Consider the following 23722-nt stretch of genomic DNA (forward strand, 5'->3'; position numbering starts at 1 on the left):
ATTTGACGAAGTTCTACTTTTCAAAGTACTTTTACAATATAATACGAATTTTCAACATTAAAACAAAAGATATAGATTGACTTTATGATTAAAACAAAAAGGTGTTAATTAAGCGAAATATTTTTTTTTGCTAATTATCGGTTTGTATGGTAGAATCATAAATAATTAAACATTCATTCATATCTTATATTCTTCGATTATCTTATATTCAATATTCTTCGAATATCTTAAGATTTTAAAATCTTCATGAATTGTAAACATTAATTTTTATAGTCTTTATTATTACAAAACTTATTTTAAAATATGCTAATCTATTCGGAATGTATAAAGCAAAATGAGAAACATGCATGTTTTAAATTCGTAGACTATAAGCCAAGCGAAAATTTTTTGACACTAATTTTAGTTATTCAAAGTTAAAATGCTTAATTATTTTTCATTAAAAAAATTCATACATTAACATTTCGTGCCTACATTTTTCGACAACAGCTTCGTTCACAAAATCTGAAAGTCTAAGCATTTTTCTAACCTTCAAATATTCTCAATTGTATTTTTAAAATATATTGATCGAAAAATAAATTAGAAAGTCGAAGACATAAATAATCTACGATCTTACTTCCAAATCTACTGTTGACAGTTGTTCACTTAATAATATCGCAATCGTTTTAATGATTGACGTTAAATACAGATGTTCATAAATACCATGCATATCTTCCCTGTTTATTGCATATACGTTTATAATATTTCTAATTGGGAAGTTTATAGCAAATGTAAGGAAAACTATTTTCTTAAAATTTTATTTTTAAACAGCACGAAAGTTATTTTTTATAAACTAAGATTTGCAACAATCTGCAGATTTCCCAATTAAGGCTTTTTTTCCTCGAAACATATTCTTTATCTAAGAAAATAATATTGCCACAGTTGAAACAGCTTAAGCTTGAAGTAATGACTTAAGTTTATACTATATTGTTGTTGTTTTTTTTTAATTTGTTACGGTTTTTTGGTTTATTAAAAATGGTGCATAAACTGAAAACATTGAATTATTTAATAGTTACAGTCATGGGTAATAATTTAATTAAAAGTTGGTGGCTCGTGAAATGCTTAATCAGAGAGCATGAAATGCATAATTTAATAATATTTGGCAAAATACTAGTTGTACATATGAAAAGTAGGACATCCACAATAACTGACAGATCAATCTCTAGCAGAAAACTATTGAATTGATCGATAGGCTGAAATTACAAAAAGGAAGCTCTCCCTAACAATATAGACAGGCCGAAATTAAAGGAAAAAAAAAGGAAAAAAAACCTCTGCCGAACAGAAATAAAAGAGTAACTTAGCAATTTTTTAAACATAAAATATTCATAAGTGCTACTAGTCGAAACACTCACACATCAACCATAACCAATAAAACTAACTACTTACCCTTTATGTAGAAAAGTTCAGGAATTGGAATAGTTCTGGTTCAGTTTAAGTTGAAAAACTTTATTTCTAATGCAAAATTAAAAGACAGCTACAATAAATACAAAGAACCAGGCAAAAAGCAAACAGAGATAGGGAAAAAAACATCGAGAATAAGAGAAGCACCTGTAGCAATGAATCCAATAATCCCTATGAATTCAAAAGCCTTCCAGTAGCGGCCCACAAGAGATCGTTTGGTCCAAGCTTGCAAAGGATTAGATGGCCACTATATATGACCTATCCCCAAATTACAGAGACTGAAGATGGAAACACTTTTTATTAAAAAAAATTGTGTATTATCTTTGCAATGGTTAGTCCAAACTTATTGTGTGACGTCCTGTTAAATGAAAAATCTATTCATAGTTTTGTGAAGTTCTGAAAAATAGATTCATAGTTTTGTGAAAAATCGATTCATAATTTTGTGAATTTTTGGAAAGTCTATTTATAATTCTGTAAAATATAGGGCCTTGTTTTTGAGATTTTGAGAAAAAGTTGCTCTTTAGATCAACTTCAATACATACACTACTAAGCTTCTCGTAAGTGCTTGGTAGTTGGTGTCATTTTCTTCTTAAACATTTTCCTTCTTCGACAAATCCAAGTTATAATCTTTGAAATTCGTAGGTTTGAAACGATAACAGCTGTGTAAGTGAAAATCATATGTGACGTACACGCTTTAATGCGGGCTTTTAATACCTGTCCTTGGTGTGAGAGATTTGTGAAAGACATTGAATCGAATCAATTTATTTTTGGTAGAGCATGCTTTCTATCTGGAAAGTTATTTCTTTGCTCTCTGATTGGAATCTTCAAGAGGCACATTCTTCAAATAGTGCTTATTCTATATTCTTTCTATAATCGTTATCTTTCCCTCGTTTTCACTTCTATATTTGCATCATACATAGCTTTTAATATCACTTTAATTCGGTACACTGAGTGCGAACAAATTCTTGTTTAGAACTGTTCAACAGTTTGCGACTCGTTAGCTGTAAAATCGATATTCGTTCGAAATTAACTGTGATGTGCTAAATATCAATGCTTTTTTTTTTGTAAAATATCTTCATTTATAGTCACTCAACACTTTTCAATAAATCTCTTGTCCAATGTCAGGATAAAATTAAAGAAAATGATGAATCTTTTGTAATAAATAGTTTTTAGAAATTAGCATTGAACAAAAGATTTATTTGGGGGGTGTGGAGAAAAAAAATTGACATAAGCATCAAACACCGCGTTATTCAAATTGTTTCAATCATATACCATATTATAATAAGCATCAAATACCACATTATTCAATTGTTATTGCACAGTTTGTTTCGATGAGAAATGATCAATTTCCTAAAAAGTCAAGCCATCTGATTTTTTTTCTGGTATTGTTGATAAAGCCGTAACAAGCGCACGCTGGTGATGATAGTTTTCTTTCATTGCTTAATTAATTATATCAACTAATAATTTATTTTTTTATCGTAAAATGTGTCGAAGTATTTTCTAATAAATATTTTTTGGTTATATTTTCTGCACTTTCTAATTTAACTATGAATTTTGATAATTTTTTTTTTTTACTCGGTGTTTAAATTCTAGTGTTGCTGATTATAAATTTCGTAAAAATTTTACCTTATTCTGTTTTATCTTTCGTTTCAGAATATAATTGATGAATTTGGACCTTGTACAAAACAACTTGTCATTGCTGGAAAAACATATTTAAAAGCACTTCAAGGTAAGTTTCAATTCAGGCATTAATCATTAGTTCAAATATTGCATCTATTTTTGCAATAAAAAAAATTACAATAGAATTTTTTTCAAAAATAATTATTAAATAAACACTTTAGTTTTTAACTAATTTATTTCTGAAAATATACTGTATTGAATTACTATACAGATGACTTAACTTCCTTATTGTAATATGACTATAATTTAGCCTTCGAATATTTTCCGTTTCGTGACTCTTTACTTTTACCATTGTTGTAGTAATTAAAATTTAATAATTATCACTGGCTTACAACAGCCGGCTCATTAAACTCCGGAACAGTTAAAAGCATTTCTTTTCTTATTTCGCTATCCCTCACCTGATACCAAAATAAAGTTATTTAATATGCAGCTGTACAAAATATTTTGTAGATATAAATTCATTACAATATATTTATTCAATATAACTATAGTAATATACTCATGCATTAACCATAACTGTCTTGCATTTTGGGCCATACCTGGGACAATAATTTAATACGTCTATTGAAAGCACTAACTAATGCACGCAATGATTAAAATAAATATGCATATTTGTCTTTTATACAGAAATATTCTAGGTTTAAGTCAAAAGAACGCAACCCTATTTGTTTACTTTAAAAAAAAATAATAAGTTTACATCAAGAAAACTTATTTCAATCACAAGTTAGACGAAGATGAGGTTTGTCACTTAAAATTAACGCAAAGCAGTTATAAATTAAAATATCGAATAATATATTAATTTATTTAATCATACATATATGTAGGCTTATATGCACAATACTAAGAACTGTTCATAAACCTTTAATAGGTTAATCAAATGTCTTTATGTTTGTTTTCCAATGAACAAATAACAATAATTTAACCCTGATCATTGGCCCTTTTCTAACTGTGATCACAAATTTTTTATTTCCGAAACATCACGCATTGAAATTGATAAAATCACTTTAAATTGGAAACGGCAATATTTTGTCTTTAATAATAATAATGTTTCTTTATTAATATAATAATCTATCGAATTAACAAATTTTAAAATGAATCTTGCGAATAAAAATAAATTTGTCTAACTTCCCTTAATTTACCAACCATATTCTGAATTTCTGTTAGTTGGATAAAAGATAAGAATTACAATTATGCGCATGTAATTAAGTTTGAAAAATTTATCCAAATTTTGCCGAAAAAAAGCGTGAGAAACTGAATATCTCTCCTGATCCTTGAACTTCATTCTTTTGGTTTAGTAACATATTAATTTTATTATAAATTTATTTGTTTTTTTAAGCAAGTAAAGGACTGTTGTTGCCAACAGAAACAAGCAAGTTTAGTCTTTTTTTTCGGGGGGGGGGGAGGGTCACTATAAAATGTTTATTGAATTGCAATAATTGCATTTTTGACAGTCTAATAAATACAGTTTAAAATAATTGTTAAATTGAATAATAAGGGCAGTTTATTAAATGCATTTGAAACTAAATAACTTAAACTGTTTTCTTCATTTTGCGAGAAATCAGTGTAAAATATTCGAAAAATGCCAATAACAATTAAAAAAGTGCCAATTGAAACCTATTTATTTTGTTATTTCTATATTTATGATTAGCTACACTAAATTTTGACAGTTTTATTATTATTTGAAATTTGTTTCTACTCATTGAAAAGAAAGTATAGTAAATTTTATTTTTTTTATGCTTCATGGGAGCACCGAAAAGCTCGATAATTTTTACCGAAGAGCTTCGTTAAGGATTTTGATAAAATTTTCAATAAAATATGGTTTGTGATAAAATTTGGCAATTTTATCATGATACCTTAGAGCAGGGGTGGCGAACCTTTATACACCAACGTGCCACCATAGACGGCGCGTCTATGACCTCATTTAGCTCTAAAAAATTGCTAAATGAGGTCATAGACGCTCCGTCAAATAATTTTGACTTCGTGATTATTGGGAAAATAATAATACTAAATACTATCAACTCAAAACTCTTTATTTACATTTTAAAAAATACAAGTTATACACGTAATTCAACTTAAAGTAACATCAGTGTGACTTCTGTTGTTGCAGATTACATGACCAATAACTTATATTAGGTTGTAAGATGTTAGTTTAAGCAGGACTGTTGATTTTTTTGCTAGTTATTTATTGTTAGCTTGCTTTTTACGGTTATTAATTGTTTTTTAGTATTAATTTTTAATTTTTTTATTAATAATTGTTTATTATTTTGCTTGTTTTTTGTGAATTTTAATTTTATTGTTACATATGCTTCATAGCGTAATAACATTTGTGTAATAACAATTCATAGTGTAACAACAATTGTGATCGGTGCAGTGCCCAAAATATTGAGTCGCGTGCCATTGGTTCGCCATCCCTGCCTTAGAGTCTAGTATAAAGATCATTCACTTTTCAGTTTTGTATTTTTTACTTAATTTATGGTATTAAGAATTATATGCAGAATATATTAAGAATAATGCAGAATTTCCGGCAAACTATTACCACATGAATGCAAGAAAATTAACAAATTAATGGTTTAAATACCGTATATTTTGATTTTATTTTCAGATTTATGTATTTTTTTAACTAAAATTGTCACTACCATACGGTAATTTTACTAGAATAACAAACTATACATTTTTAGCTTAAGAAGATGCAATATTTTTATTGAGTCTGTATGAATAAATTTAAATTTTTCAGCTATGGTAGTTGCTTCTCGACAGTACACAGACGCCCTAATGAAAATAGCATCACATGCTAACAACAGTACAATGAATGGATCACGTGATATTGGTAAGTTATTTTTAGGAAATTTGATATTCACGTAAAATACGCGAGTTAATAAATTAATCATCTTTCATACCATAGATGGCGCCACACTAAAACACGAACAATCGAACCCCCTCTGTCTTAATGGCTGACGACAACAACAACAATTAAATACTATATAATGTTAAAAAGATTTCACATTCTCACTTAACATTCCGTACTCTTATGAACTTAAGTTCTGCACAGTGTTGCTACCATAATAATAGCGTTAGTTCACTACAGAGCTTTGCTCTGAGCCTACGTATGCGAAATTTAAGAACATTTGTTTTAACTGCTAAAAACTTATAATGAAATTTTAAAATTTTAATTGTATAGGATATTATAAAATGGGGAAAGAACTAAAACTATTTTTGTCGCATTGAAGTGTTATAATTATAATTATATATTGTATATATTAAATTATAATTATATATATTAGTAATAATTTTAAGTGTTAAAACAATTTAGAATTTTTACTGAATAAAATCGTAAGTTATCGACACTGGTAAAACAAATTTAAGAAAATAATAACCTTGTAAAATATGTATAATACATCAAATCTGATGAAATATTTCGAAATTATGTGATCAGAACTTTTAGAAATGGTGGCTTATGTAAACTTTCAAAAATTTAGTTTATATTTTTTTATCTTCACAATTTACCTTAACACATTGTTTCACATTGATGCATACATTTAACTTACAAAAAATGAACTATGTTCAACGATTAAGAGTGAATATGTTGAGTTCTATTTTTAACACAATCAATTTTCATGTTTGAAAGCATGGTCACCTGAAGAAATAAAATAGTTCTATATTATGTTTGAAGATTAAAATTGCCATAAATCGTCATAGAATATCGATATTTCTCGATATATTGCGATGTTTCATAGATTAATTAACATAAATCTTATTTCACTAGTAAATAATTTTACTTCCAACATGCGCGATAGTATAGTATTCGAGAATTATAGTTAAATATCGATAATTTTCTTAGTATTATCGTATTTGTTTATCGTAATCAATAATGATCACGACGTTATCGAACTCTATAATTGTTGATAATGATCTCGATGTTCACTGTCAACAACTATCGCTTATTTGATATTTAGTGTAAGACGTGGTATTCCCAATATAACGCTCGATTATTATTACGATGTTTAAAAAATATCGATATTTTAGAATATGTTGCCCATATTTTACGGTATTTTTTTTTTACGATTTACTTGGTCAATGATAGAGAAAACTGTCAATCAGAAATTTTATAAACAATTTTTTTGACACTTTCTTATGCCGACAGGACCATTTAAATTATTACAAGAACTTAATTCACTTTTTCAATAAAATATTGAGTTTAGAAATAAAATTAAAGCGATTAAATTATTTTCGATATTGTTGCAGATAGACCAGGCTTCAGTTTCTTATAATTAATAAAAATTTTACTCCGTACAAATGTAATCTTTTTGAAGCTTTACCTATGATCTTTAAAACATGTACTTTTGTTTTGATTAAGCAATATTGTGATAAGCACATTTTTTCCTCATTTAATACATTTTATGTTTTTAGAGAGGGAGAGTGAATTTTAACTAACATACTGCGTATATCCTCTTCATTTATCAAAAACATTATTATACTGAATTAAAATGAATATTTGACAAAATCGTGTCACTTATGAAAATTTCGATAACACAGTCGTTTGTTTTAAAAAATGAAAACTATGTAGAATGTTTTTCTTCAATTAAGAATTATGAATTTGCAGAATTGTGAATTTCATATTGCGAATTTGCCTATATTCTATTAATAAATGTAAACGAATAAACCTCTTCTTCCAGACATAAATAAAAATAACAACATAATCCCTCTTCATTCATCTAATTGTTATACTGAATAAAAACGAATATTTGCCAAAATCATGGCACTTGTTAAATATTCAATAAATATCATTTGTTTTAAAAAAACGAAAACGATTTAGATTGTTTTTTCTCTTATTAAGAGTATGATATTGGAAATTTGCATACGTACATGATATTAATATATGGTACAGAGAGACCCTGTTCCTTCCAGATATAAATAAAAAAAAACATAATCCCTCTTCGTTCATCAAATTGTTTTACTGAATAGAAACGAATATTTGCCAAAATCATGGCACTTGTGAAATATTCAATAAATATCGTTTGTCTTAAAAAAAAAACGAAAATGATTTAGATTGTTTTTTTTCTTTTATTAAGAGTATGATATTGGAAATTTACGTACATGATATTAATATATGGAAGTGAGTGACCCTTTTCTCCTAGATATAAATAAAAAGAATAATTCTTCACTTAACGATAATTTCATTGGCCAATATTTTTAACTGTGTTTTTTCTTAGGAATAGCTGTAATTCAATTCAATTTTATTATTACTTTTTCCCGTAAAATATTGGTTTGTGGAATAAAAGTAATTTTTGCGGTTTCGTTGGGTGCGGAGTTTTTAGGAGAAAAAAAAGTAGCTTAATTTTCAGATTTTTAGAGGAAGTTTGCTCAGCTAGGAAAACACGTTCCATTGATCTAAACAGTTTCATGTTTATTTATGGCGATGATTTTCCATCATATTTTTACTTCACCTTTAACAACTGAGAAGTGACTGCGCATCGTAAGTAGGAAAAGTTTTTCATGGCTCCTAAAGTATGCCGACTCATATGATATATGAACCATTGTTTTGGAGAAAGTGTGCCAGCGGTTTCTCATATCTTTTAAGATGTAAACATAACTGAGATGCAATTCACTTTGAGGAACTTTGAATCTTGTATTTATTTTTTGTTTAGTTTTATTAGGGTACCGAAAATCCTGTTTTAATTTTGAAAAAGAAAATATTTTTGTCTCAATCATATCTCCATAAAATATATATATATAATTAACCATTTAGCCGGCAAAAGTAAATTCAGATAATTTATTTAATTATTTAAAATAGCCATCACTTAAAAAGAAATTAGTTGAATTTGCTTAAATTACATTGAGAACTTTATCACCCTTGTCAGCGAATGAATAAATGCCAAAAAAGAAAGCTATTTGTTTTAAAAGTGTCTTAAAAAGAAAAGGAAAAAGAAAAGAAGAAAACGAAAAAAAAAGTGCTGGCAGACTGTTGTTTTACTGTTGATCAGTTTTTAATTATTTATTTATTAATACCTATTAGTAACTTACTTGTTAATTAACCTTTACAAAAATTCACTGATTCCTTCGGTTTTAATCTCCGATATTATTACGATTATTAATATTCAATTGATACCAGCTGCCCCAGAAATAACCGAATTTTTAAAAAAATCAATTAGAAAAAAAAGGAAGAGAGAAGTGTACAATTTGTAACGTTCGGCTTAGGAGGAAGGGAATGTTTCAAAGTTCGTCAACAGATGACGCTACCGACAATTTATATAAAATATTGTACTTTAGCCTAACAGACCATACTAACCGAAATATTTGCTAGGCCAGCTGCTAAATTTACGATTAATTAAATAATGATAATTAATTATTTTGCAAACATTATCGTTTATTTCTGAGTTAAAAGCGCCATCTTCCGGGCTACTTCGAAAATAATTTTAAAACTGGATTAATAAAACCTCTGGCTTTGTAACAAAATCACAACAAACTGTTCATTTTTATCTATGTCCGTTAATATATTCATTTATTTTTGGTGTACATTAAAAATTGTTATCTTTTTAGGCACTCGAAACAGATCAAGAATAATTCATACTAATGGTTCATAAAATTAACGTGCTGTTCATAAAATTAAAAATTATTAATATTACAATTAAACATTTCCTCTCAAGATCAAGATCAAGAATAATTCATAAGAAGATCAAGAATAATTCATAGTAATGGTAACCATCACGACGTGCTGTTCATAAAATTAAAAATTATTAATATTACAATTAAACATTTCCTCTGTAATTTTAAACTACCCTTCTTCAACACTATTACGTATAAAAAAAATAAAAAAAACTTTCCTCACCATAATGATACTGTTAATGACTAAATCATGCATTTTTATTTAGCATTATTAGTTTTTATTTTACTTTATTTGCTCCCAATTTCCAATGATTTAAGTTGACACATGTTGTTTGTTAAATACATTTCATTGCTCCCATCGTGTTTATTAGTTTTTCAATATTTTTTTAAAAAATTTATCTGTTTTTCAAAAAAGTCTGCCTTATAAACACAGGCTATATACAGATATATTGGAGACTATGACGCTGCTATCGTTCGTGAAACCTCATAACGGTTTGAACAATTCTATTCAGATTGTTTTGTCCCTATTTCACTTATCCGCTTCACAGTGGACTTATTAACGATAAAACAACAAAGAGAAATTTGTAAGATATTTGCGTGGATCAATACTTACCAATACATTTCATTGCGCACAAATATAAAACTTGTTAATTATATCCTCAAAAATTTTACCTGCTGATACAGTTTGATTGCGAAAAATATTTGAAAAAAAAAACCCGGTTAAAATTGGAAGAATTTATTTTAAGTGCGAGAAATAAAGAACAACGCAAAATCATATTTACAAGGGAAAAAATAAAATTTGAGAAGAATTTTAAAAATCTTTCTGCCCTAATAAACAAAAAGTTATATATATTTATATTAGTGATATATATTAATCACGTATATTAGTTATTTATTATATATATTTATATTATCTATATTAATTATATTTAGTTAAGTTATATAAAGTTATATTAATAAATATTGAGTCTCCTTATCGCAATATTTCAAAATAATAAATAAATAAATAAAATAAAAATTTATGTTACAGGTTTTATGGCTTTGCTTATCTTTCAAAAAAGTTACAAAAATGCAAGTTTTTTATTTTTCAAGATTAACTCAATCAATTCCATCTCAAAATGCCAAAAATTAAAAATTGAATCTCGAATTTGCGATTTCTAAAGTTCATTGGAAATTTAGAAAAGGTTTTGAACCTCAGACATACTCAAAATAAAAACACTAAAATAAAATAAATCATCATTCTGCTCCTAGCTTTCGCCGATTTTATATACGCAATAATAAAAAAAAAGGGGGGGGGGGAACTAAATTACTGCAAAAAATTGTGCCCTCATCAGTAACAGTTAAATATCAAGCTGGTCTTAAACTTTTTTATATACCTCTAAATGTTTTTTATATACCTCAAAATTTCATATTTTCTAATCTGCTAGTTTTCGGGTTAAGAGAGAAAACAGATCACGCAGCAAAATTTTCTGAAACATTGTCGCTAACGGCAGTTCTTTTTCTTTCCTTTGGGAGGGGGGGGGGTATAGCTTTTTATCACGAAAAAATTGACAAATCAATACCGCACAAACCCAAAAATAGGTCGGAAATAAAATGAATTATTATCGCTATCAAAAGCAAAACTCACCCACCAGCTATCAAAATTATCATTAAAAGATACCGATGGTCTACAACAATGATCATATCAACGACTATGATATCAAGGCCCTTTAAAATTACAGCTACTTATTATATATGAACGGTCCCTTGTTGCAATCGTTTTTTTTTTTTTTTTTTTTTTTTTTTTTTTTTTTTTTTTTTTTTTTTTTAATTTTTTTCTTCCTCTTTAACTTTAGCTTTTAAAACTTAGTATTCAGTTAGTATTTGCTTAAGCTATTTTAGTACATATTAGATAATTTTCTTTTATCTTTTCTAATAGCGTTTTTAACGAAGGTTAAGTCACCATTAATTTACAATATTTTATTTTTATATAATTTTTATGTCTCCCACTTCTATTTTGTGCAGGTGTGTAAATTATTCTACTAGGTATAAACGCTGTTTTTTATCCTTGAGGCTTTCAATTTTATGATATGTTAACTTTTTGAAGAAATGATGCTAAAGATAATTGTCTATTCAAATGTCTTGAAAAGAAATGATGTAATTCTTTGCGTTAATGATAAGCTGCTTTCTTCTTTTTTTTTCTTTTTTTTTCTTCTATTTCGTATTTTATTTTGTTTCTTTTTAATTTTTTTACCGATTTATCTATGATACCTCACTACTAAATAAACAGCCGCATCTTGCGTAAACTATTTGATTTTTCGCAATTTCTTTAATTTGTTGGTAATGCAAATGAAAGAAGCTTAAAGCGATATATTAAAAAAAAAAAAAAAAAAAAAAAAAAAAAAAAAAAAAAAAAAAAAAAAAAAAAAAAAAAAAAAAAAAAAAGGTCTACCTTTTAAATGTATTCGAATTAAACTGTGCAGAAATCGGTTTTTGAATTACATTAGAGGACAATGAATTAATTTGGTATTAATTTCAACATATAAAATGTTTCATTTTTAATTTCGGTAAAAGTATCTGAGCTGTATATGATGCAAAATTGTGAAGTAAATGTCTTTTTTCTGAGTTGTAAAGATTTACGATAAGTTAACTTTTTGAAGAAATGCTGCTTAAAATAATTAATTGCCTAATTTTTTTAAAGCAAAATAAAGTTGATTAATAGTTTGACGCCCGGTGGCTAAATGGTAGCGCTTCGTTTTTCCTTGCCACAGGTTCGGGGTTCCATCCTCTGTTCGAGCAAGATTGACTTAGTTTTTCATCCCTTCAGTGGGGCGATAAGAGGCGTACCACGCATGCTTGGGGACTAAACACTGGGGGTTCTGCGTGCGGCTGAACTCCCAAACGGAAGATCTGCATCTACACCTCAGAGCCCATGGTCAAGAAAATTGGAATGGGCACAGTAGGCCTTGACCCTTCACGGGCTGTCACGCAACTGAGTTTAGCTTTTCTTTTTATGAAGAATATTATCATTTGTTCTTTATTTCATTCTAAAAAGAATTTCATCGTTTGTTCACTATTTCCATTTTAAAAAGATCTTTACTAATTTGTGAATGTTCAATTTATTGCAAGTTTATTATTCCATTTAATTGCATTTCAGTTACTTAAGCACAATAGAATAAATAATGTATAAAATTGATACTGTTTTGTAATACAGGTAAATGAATAAATGTGGCGTCATTTTGGCTAATAATCTACATTGTACTACGAATGTGTTGCAAAAGTAGTAAAGCTTCCTCCTAAAAATTTATAGTTTAAAGTATACTTGTTGTTTTTAAAAACCAAATTCTCAGTACTTCCTTTAATATTTTCATAATTTAAGTTTTGTGTACGAAAAACGTACAGTAAACGTACAGAAAAACGTACTTTGAAAATATGAAATTTAATGTTAGAATTAATGTAATTAAATTTGTTCATCATTTATGGAAAAAATTCAGAATTCTTAGTAATATTTTTATAAATGCATAATAAGATTGAATTATCTATTGCCAAGCAGATAATGTCACAAAATATCGGTTATTAAAAAGATATTTAAAAAATTACGTGCTTAATTTGAAATCGGGAACAAAAAGATGTTTTGAGTTTTGCCCAGTGTAGTTGCTTTTGGCTGTTGTGCCCTCATATAAGACTATATGTTTCAGCCTATAAGTAAAAAGGAAAAATCACATTCCCAAATGGTGCGTTACAAATAATGACCATCGTTTCTTTTAAATATGTATGCACATTTTATCGTATAAATATTTGCAGAGCAGAAAAAAAATGTTATTAATTTTTTTTTTCTCACCTAGCTGCTTTTTAAATAGGGATCTTTTTTTTCTTATTATTTCTTTTGTAATTCGAGGATTCTACTGGAAACCAAATATAACATTTCATAAAACAAAATTGATTTGAAAAAATTTAAAAGAAAATTTTTAAAAATTTAAAATTAAATTAATTTTTTAAATTCTGAGTTAAAATTAAAAGGAAATAAAGACATTTACTAAATAGTAATATTAAAAGTAAATACAATTTAGCGCAATTATTCTCAAGGTCTTGCACAATTAGAGTTTTATACCAGTGAAAAGTCTTGATTTCCTTATTATCTTCTACACATCGAAAGAGCACTTTTATCCACATAAAAGCAAAATATTTATGATAAATCCGTTGTCCGCGTAGCACAAAAAGAAAATATTTTTAAAACACGTAAATTTTAAAAATTAAATTTATCTACCATTATTTACAACCTAAATAAATTAAACATACTTTTCAAAAAATCCGTGCAAGATTAATGGACTTTTAAATGCCATTTAACGTAATTACACTAATTATTCGAAAGACTTTCATGGGAATTCAGATAGTTAATTGCAGATTTTTTATTTATTTAAAGTTATAATTCGCTGTTTATTTGTTGAAGTTCATAAGACATTTTAAAATAATACTTTTCACTCTCTGAAGCGGACCTTAGATCTTGGCACTTTACATTGCGCAACTGTACATTAACTCCAACCATTAATTTCGACAGTGCAATTCATGGTTACAGCAGGAAATCGTTTAAATTGCTGATCAAGTAGAAAAGTTCCTCAAATGGCACATAATTTTTGGGAAGTTTTTTCTTTCTAAGACATCACGCTGCGCAGCCGATCCTTTTGTAAGCGTAAATTGTATAATAGGAGATTATATTAAGGCAAGACATAAACGCGATCGCAGCTAACAAAAGAAAGCGTTTCTTGTTTTTGTTATTACGAACATATCATTCTCATAAGGCTCGATAAATTTCTGATTTCCATAAAACGGACATTTCTTAAAAACCTTACTGAATAGAGGGAAAAAAAGTCTACGTGCAAAGTAATATGTAATTCAAATAAGAAAGCGAACGTTTAACTTTTTTTTCTGTAGATATTTCTCCAAATCTTTTCAAATTTTGTTAAGTACAATACGCAAGGAAAAAAAAACACCCATAACTTTTAATCTAATGATCTGATTTTCGCGTATTAGGACTTATCTTAATGATTCAGAAGGTTCAATTATGCTAATTAGTTACAGCAGACTATATTTTAAATTGCGAAATCACACCCAAATACGTACTTTCTCTGAATAAACATACATAGGTATTTTTTGATGGATTTGGATTCCTTACCGATAAAATAAAAGAGGTGTCTTATATTTCATCGGTAAGATTGATTTAGATACCTCACCGAATGTTAACTGTGATTTGGGAAATATGATCCCAATACTTTTGTCTGGTGGGTTCTTTTTGTGTATCGAGAGGTTCCCCCCCCCCCTTTCCTTCTTCTTTGCTTTTATTATCATTAAACTAGTTGATTTTTTTTAAAAATTTTGTTTTAGAAAATTCAGCTTAAATTTGAGCCTTTTACATTGAAAAAAAAAGTTTTTACTTCACGTATTTAATTATTTACACGAAAACTTAAACATTCGTAGTCGCAGTAAAAATTAGAAAACCGAAAACAAAATTTGAATAAATGTGCAAAAAAAACTTGAATTAATAATCAAATTATTGAAACAGTTTTTTTCTTCCTATTTTTCTTTTGACTCCAAATTACTTTTCTATTCTGTTTTATGTCGGTCAGAAATTATAAGGAGGTCTGTACAACAGGCATTATTTTTAATCATCATCAAAAAATAAATAAATAAATTATTGGAAATTTTACTTTTTATCAAAATAAATTTGAAAATAATTAGGAAAAAATCGAGCCAGTTTTTGTTACGAATTTCCTTAAGGAAAATTAAAAAAAAAAAAAAAAAATTACATAGTAAAATTAAAACTGTCTTTTAAATGGAATCAAACTAATATTTGATTATAGAGATTTTATTATACTCTTACAGAATTAAATTACTACTATAAAACATGTTTTAAAATAGTTAAGTAACTAAGCGGTTTTAAGAAATTGAAGTACAACGTACTAGAAAAGGTGTTTTTAAATTACAATATAAATTTTTTTTTTATAAATTTTTTTGCTAAGAGTTTAAAGACCACCTTTTGCTTTACTAGCTGTTTATTGCTGTATTCATGCTAAGAAATATTCCTGTATTTAATTGTGATCCAATGAACAAGTGCAACTAATCAACATTTCGAACGAAAAAGAATTCATTTTGTAATAATTGTTTTTGTTCTTTTTTTTTTCTTTTTCAAACTGCTTATTCAATTTTTGATGCATGGTGTATGCATCACCTGATGCTCTTGGATGAATAAATTAAAGAGCACTTATTTTTGAAATAGCAATTACATTAATGTTGTTCTTCGTGTCATGTATTACAGCAGAAAAAAAATCGAGCGTTTAAAAACGACATAACAAAAAGTTGGAATAGCACGCAATGAGTTATTATAAATTTATAATTATTATTATAAAGATTGCTTTTAAATTAAAAATATTATATCAGATGATATTTTAAGTTACGCAATCAAACAAAACAGAATAATGTATCATTGAAATACCCCACAAAAAGCATACCTTTTTTTTTCCTTTTTTACTTATTCGGATTTTCGACCTCCAAAATATAAGAGATATCTACAATTTGGGAAATATGGTCCCAATAGTATGAAGTGAGCGGAAGAAGAAAGTTTGCTCAAGAGAGAATTCATGCAAGAATAAGGTTTTGTAAATATTTCTAATTTTTTATTATTTTATTTAATAATAGTCTAAAAAAATTTTAAATTGTAAGGTACATAATTTTCTACTTCATTATACGAATGTAATTACGCATTGAAAATTACAAATTTCGATCGAAATCGGTCGAAGATTTCCAGAGAAATCGAATTTTGAAAAAGTCGGATACTTAAAATTCGATTTCTCAGGAACTATTTGACCGATTTCGCAAACATTTTGTATTTTCCTATTTAAACTGCATTTTTTAAGCTAAAGTATAAAATTACTTTCGAAAAAAAAAAAAAAAAAAAAAAAAATTACGATTACAATTCCAATTTTTTTTTATCTATTATTAAATAAAAAATAAAAATTTACTAAAATATATTTTTGGAATGATTTTTTTTTTCATACACGAATTTTATGATTGTTTACAAAAGATTTTCAATTTGCTTAAAATGTGTTCGAATTGTGGAGAAATATTCAAAAAGTAAAAACAGTAAGTGGTCCAATTTTCAGACCAAACTATTGGGAATATATTATTCAGATTGTGGCTATCCGCTATATTTTGGGGGTCAGCAATCCGAATCCGTCGGTAAAAAGGTAGTTTATTTAGAGAAACTACTTTCTTGCGTCTGGTTTCGTAACTCAAAATTTGTCTGCACTAATTGGTTACATATGCGATATATCACTCTCTCAAACCATTAAGATCATAAGTTATGCAGACTGGCCCGTTTATTTCTTTTGTGCACTGTACATGCTTTTAGTTTTGTTTAAATTTCAGATTACCTTCTGATTATTTTTTTAGTAATTCATTTGCAAAGTTTTGTTTTCTTATGAACTATCAGTCCACTCCATCATTTTTAGTTTTTTTACCATTTTATTGCAATTTCGTCCCTCTGCGGCTTGGATTGGTGAAAGGGCGAATGAAGCAGTTTTCAACTTTATCTCATTTACTTATCGGGGAAATTTTTACATTTTTTTAAAATTTTTTATATTTCGCCAAAATTTAAAAATAGCATTGTGTGATAATTACGTGTATTAAATCTTGTTTACGAAACTTAAATAACTGATATATGTTTTGCTTCATTTAATATATGAAGTTACGAAATTAAATTTATTAAACGATAAGTTGAAAATTTCAAAGAACAAATTAGGTTTGGTAGTTGCAAAGAAAACTGAGTAGAAATGATAAAATGTGTAAAACCCATTTGGTAGGTATAAAGATGAATTTTCTCAAATAAGTCGAATAAAAAGTAGATGCCTTTTTCTTGGCTGGCTAACATTATAATGTTAGCCAGCCAAGAAAAAGGCCTAGCGAATAAAGGCATAGGAAAGGAAAAGGCAAAGGCTATAGCGAACCCGACAGTATTGTCTTAATGTTTGGTGCCTTCTGTGCGGTAGCCGCACCTACGGTGGTCGTCGAGAGATCTCTGAATGAATCTCTGAATTTTCGCGAAGAAATTTATTTCAGCAATCTGGTTCTCATATTTCTTCTACGGTATTTGACAGTGTGGTAACCACATTTGTTGAAAATGCTGGTATACTAAGAGCTGCTCGCACATGCAGGAATCATTTTGAATCATATGCAAATCACATGCAGTGAAAATGCTCCTTAAGAAAATGAAAGTATTAGTGGCAAAAATGTATGTGACTTTTATCCATACATGATGAAATAAAGACGTGAAGTGAAAAGTATTATACAAGTTGGACAACAGAAACCAGATAATTCTTCTTTCTGACTACAATTAAAACAGGGTGAATTAAGGGAAATTTTTATCAAAAATCGAAAGTGCCTAATCACAATTGTTCTAATTATTAAATAAAATCGGTTTCTCATGAGAATAATGAAGCGCAATGTTAGCAGTAGACTATTCATTGATGTTTCTCTGCCTAATAATATTTTGAGAATGCCAGGCATAACTTAGTATGCAAATTTCTATATCGATTGTAAAACATTTTTCTAAAATTAAAATATTTAGTTTTAATACGATTTTAAAGCCATTTCAATAATTATGGTTGCCAACCTTAACTTAAATATATATTAAGACATTTCAATGATCATGCTTATTAATTTTTCATTTTCAGGTGAAACATTGTATAATATTGTAGATGTAAATAAGGAAATATTAGCTCAACAATCTAATATTGTAAGTATCTTTCTCTTACTTTAGTTTAAAGACAAATTTTCTCTTCTCAGCTAAATTGGTGCAATAACAATTTTGTTTGTCTCTTACTGTAATAGGGTGACCCGGGGTAATTCACGATCACTCTGTTTCTGGGGTAAATAATGATCACCTAAGTTTTATTTAAAATTTTTTTTTTTTTTTTTTATTTTAGCTTTATTTTTCCCCTTGAAAATGTAAATAGTTATAGAAATGAGTTATAAGATTTGGCGCATTTTGATTTTAAAATTAATTTTTAAAATTGAATCTCGTATTTATTAAGAGAACACAGCCATGAAATTTCAAAATGAAAAAATAAATGAACAAAAATATGTAATAATAATAATATCGTTCTTACTCTTTTCATGAAAAATAATACAACGCAAAGCTAAAACATATTTCCAAAAATAAGATAAAAGCACAATTTGGCCTTCATACGCATTTTAATGCACTCTACTGGGCGCAAAAGAAGAAGAAAAAAACGGAACACCCTGAATAACTTTTGATTGGATCTTCACGTTCTAGGACTCAATCTATATGGGACTAGGGGGTGACCTCAAATATACTAATTAATAAGTGCACACGATATTTTAAATTGCGAAATCAGACAGGAAAACGTACTTTCTCTGAATAAACATACCTTTTTTTCGTCGGATTCGGACTTCTGACTCCCAAAATATAAGGGGTAACTGCAATCAGGAAAATATTGACATCCGTAGTTAGATCAGAAGAGCGCTCCAAATTTTGAACTCCTTTTGAAACTTTTGAATTTTGTTAATTTTACTTTTTGCGTATGTCATCATATCTCGAAAACGTTTTAAGCGAATTGAAAAATATTTACACACAGTTATAAAATTTGTTTATCCAAACAAATTTTATAACTGTAATTCAGTTATAAAATTTGATAATTCAATGCAGAAAATAACTTTTAGCAATATTTTATTATTTTTTATAATTTTATTTCATAATGGACAAATTTTGAATTCTAAAGTATGCAATTTTAAAGAATATTGTAAAATACAAAATTTGAGCAAAATCGGTCGAAATTAATGAGAAATTGAATTTTAAAAGAGTTGGATATTTAAAATTTGATTTCTCAAGAACTATTCAACCGATTTGTTCAAATTCAGTAATTTGCCATGTAAAGTTAACCACGTTAAAATGATGTAAAAAATTACATATCTTGCAATACAAACTTTTTTCAACCATAATTAAAAAAAATAATAAATAATCACTAAAAATAATTTTTTGCCTGGAATTTTCTTTGGATAAACGAATTTTACAATTGTGCGAGCAAAATATTTTCAACTTGCTTAAAAAGTTCTCGAGATATGACGAAATACGTAAAAAGTAAAATTAACATTAAGGGGTCCAAACTTTGGAGCCCTCTCCTGACCAAACTATGGGAACCATATTTTCTAGAAAAAATATATTTATTCAAAGAAAGTACGTTTTTGTGTCTGATTTCGTAACTTAAAATATTGTTTGTTCTTATTAATTAGCATATTTGAGGTTACCCCCTGGAGCCATTAAGATTGAGTCCTACAACGTGAAGATCCGATCAATAGGATCAAAAGTTATTAATGGTGGTCCATTTTTTAGTTTGAGCAACGTACATTATTATGTATTTATTCAAAATGAACTATTATTATTTCTTCATTACTAAGACATTTAAAAATCTTTTTTGATAACCAAATTAAATTTAGTTGAATAGTTTTAAAAGTCCATATTAGAGTAAAATTAGAATGAAAATAATCTTTTTTTAAAAATTTTCTTTTTCTCATTGAAACATTAGATCAATACTTCAAATTCTAACTTTTTTGTAATATTATCCATTGGTTAGAAATAAAAAAATATGCTAATGCTACCATCAGACTGTTAAAAATTGCTGATGTTCTAAGTAAAGCAGTCGCTCCCCTAAATTACATTTTTTGCGTTTTAATTACGTTTTAATGGATACTTTTTAGTTAAAAAAAATGTCTGCTCTTCTGTTCTAAGTAAAGCAGCTGCCATGGTATTTTATCGTTCTTATGACACCTTCAATTATTTTCTGATTTACTGAAAAATTTTCTTACCCTCTAGGATTTTTCTCTACTCTGAATTTTATTATGTTTTTCACTGAATTGAATATGCGTTATTCGTTTAAAAAAATCGCATAAAATACAATAAAAACTAAATCGTTGAATTTCTTACAAGCTAATAAAATTGTAAATAAATTAAAGCAGTTATCACTATTACGTGAATCCAAAGAGTTGATGAAGCATTAAGTTTAATGTAACTATTTTAAATTCAGCTCGAAAAATATAGAATTAAATAGGTTTTATTAACTCTACAAGTAGACCTGTTTGAGAAAATCTCAGTCAACCATTTGAATTAAGCTTTTATTACTAAGTCTACCTCACATTACAANATTTTATTAGCTGCTTAAACATATCTTTTTGGTTTATTTGTTTGAACTTGATGTCTTATTTGTTAATTACCATTATATAATTATTTTTAAACAGCCCCTTTACAATAAAAACTGGTGATCAGTAATTACCCCAGAAGTGATCAGGAATTACCCCAGAAATGATCAAGACCAGGGGTAATTCCTGATCACTAAAAACTTAAAATCTTTTAAATTCTAATTAGATTTTCAAACAAAAGAAGGTGGCATAGGACTCATCTCATATAGCCTCAAACTTCCAGTAAATATTAAAATTCTATCTTGAATAGTTTTTTCACAAAATAGATGTTTGCATTTTCTGATCAATAATTACCCCAGGTCACCCTACTTGCTAATATGAATATGATCACTCAATTGTTAAACTATAAAAATGTTAGGAGTTTACTATATAAATGCTTTGATAACTTATACAAATGGATGAGTGATTTGAGCAAAAGATAACACAAATGACAAACATATCAACTGCCAAATCTTATTCTTTGCTTTTAATTCAATAACTTTCCATTTCTAATCAATTCGGATAATTGGAGCTTTATTGCAATCACATTTCTTTTGTTGCTTTTAATGAGAATGTTTTCAATTGATGTTTAAAATTGTTGAAGTGTCTGAATAATAGAGGCTTTGACACTTCAATTGGGAAAGCATTAATTCAAATTTGTGTAAAATTCTTTTTTTCTTTAATTGAAAAATATGTATAAACTCTTTTAAATAGAACATATGCTCATGTTGATAGGTTCTGCTTATGCTCTTATGTTGCAAAATTGTTATTATGATTTTTTTTTACTTGTAAAATTTTAGTTTATGTATGTTTAAATGATGTTCTTTTTGGTGTAGGGACTTTTGAAATTAATCACTTAATTCTATTTAATTTATTATATCTAAACAGTACCTAATAAAGTGAAAAAAATTTTTGAGAATCTGCAATAAAAGTTCTTTAATTGAGAAGTTTTTTTAACCGACATTATTTATTCATGAAAAATATATTTTCATCGCTAGCGAAATGTCTTAACCTTTTTTTAACATAGAGTATTAAAATTGATCTTGTTCCCCCTCATCATGAATTTCCTAGCATGAAACTATTGTTAATTAAAGATTGAATGATTATTATAAACTAGTTATGAACTAGTAAAATTATTTGCTTATTTCTTTTTTAAAATTTGTATTTTGTTTTACTCTTCTAGATTAAAAGTTTAGAATTTGACTTCATTGAGCCAATGGAAATAGCTGCAGAAAAAGATACTAAGCTTGTTGGGGTAATATTGTATAGACTGATTTTTATTTATTTACTTAATTTTTTATATTGATTAGATTTTGTTGTGTGTATTTGCTATGAATATTTTTTTTCTTTGCCTGATTAACTTGTAACATATTTAAATAGTTTTATTAACTTTAAACTATTTTTTTATTTAATTTTACTTGATTCTTGCATAGTGATATTTTAAAGCAATTCATAGTGATTCTTGAATTGTGATATTATTTTGGTTTTCTTGGTTCATGTATAGTTTATATACTTCTGTGTATTTGTGGTAGTACAATATTCTAATATTGTCAAACATTAAAACTTAAGATTTTGTTAACTTGAAGAATCAGACAATTGTTTATAGTTTTATTGTAGGTATAAATCTATTACTTTGTTTTAGTCAAAAGTTTTTAAAAATTCAAGGGTTTTGTTTTCTATTTCTTTCACAAAGTTATGTTACATTTCTTATTTAATAATTTCACACAGATTTATGCTTTGTTTCTGTTTTTTTTAAAGCTCTATTAACTTTTTATCAAATATTAATTCTCAAATTTGAAAATATGTTTTCATATTATTGCAGAGCATTATTAAAATGTACATTTTCACCCACCATTTTGGCAATTACATTTAAAAAAATTTAGCTGTTCATTTTAGCAAATTTAACTTCACGCAGGTCGTCTGGCTGCAAAAGCAGAAGTGATGGCATGTCTTCGAATCATCCTCTGGGATGTTTCCCAGACTGTCAACAATAGTCTTATTGTGCAGCTTGAGTGTGACTTAAATAAAGTTCCTATCTACCTGCCTTAAGTATGGAGACAAAATCTGGAAATTTACTATTTATTACTTTCAATAGTTAATTTTTCAAAGATTTACAACACTACCAAGTTTTTTCCTGGATCTCTATTTTCAACACTTTAAATTTGTTTTAAAAAGTTTAAAGCTTCATTAATTTGGTTGCTGCCAAATACATGAAATTATCAAGTATAAGATTTGCCGATTGCCTAATTTGTTATTGCCTAAGTACATTTTTGAAATGTTAACAATTTAATAATGATAGTTACAATCTTTTATATCAACCTGACAGTAATACCAGACTAGTTTTTCATTTCTTTTTGTCTAGTCTATCTGGATCCAAAAAAGTCCTAACTTTTTTATTGTATAGATTGTCTCAGCAAATAACAGATTTTATTATTATTTAAGTTAAAGTGAACTTTAACTGTTGGTGATAGTTTTAAAAATTTTATTTGAGGTTTTTTATGAATTTTTTTTTAATATTTGATGGTGCTTTTGTAAGTTACACATGACTGTATACATGTGTATTTTTCAGGGTATGTTTTTTCTTGTGGTTGTAAAATAACAATTGCAGTGATAACTGTTAGCAAATGTTTAAGTTTTGTTGTCCCCTAAAGTCACATAAATTTTTTGTTGCATTTATAATGATCTTTTGTTGCATATATACTTGATCTTTCCTAATTTATGTGTGGGATTTTAGGTCTGAAATTTCTTTTGTTCTTAAAGCTTCAGATTTTTTTTA

At 27.3% G+C, this 23722-nt stretch overlaps 1 protein-coding gene across 1 annotated transcript in view; it reads left to right on the top strand.

Moving 5' to 3' along the window:
- The window catches only part of LOC107456666 (BAR/IMD domain-containing adapter protein 2), a 91194-nt gene that overhangs the window by 41233 nt on the left and 26239 nt on the right, over positions 1–23722 (top strand). Inside the window, exons 2-5 of the mRNA XM_016074597.3 lie at positions 3091–3166; positions 5852–5944; positions 18426–18487; positions 22130–22201. Of these exons, the coding sequence (XP_015930083.1) occupies positions 3091–3166; positions 5852–5944; positions 18426–18487; positions 22130–22201 (303 nt within the window). The remainder of the gene's footprint in view (positions 1–3090; positions 3167–5851; positions 5945–18425; positions 18488–22129; positions 22202–23722) is intronic.

The sequence above is a fragment of the Parasteatoda tepidariorum genome, chromosome 2, assembly GCF_043381705.1.
Source record: "Parasteatoda tepidariorum isolate YZ-2023 chromosome 2, CAS_Ptep_4.0, whole genome shotgun sequence".
NCBI classification, from domain to species: Eukaryota; Metazoa; Arthropoda; class Arachnida; order Araneae; family Theridiidae; genus Parasteatoda; species Parasteatoda tepidariorum.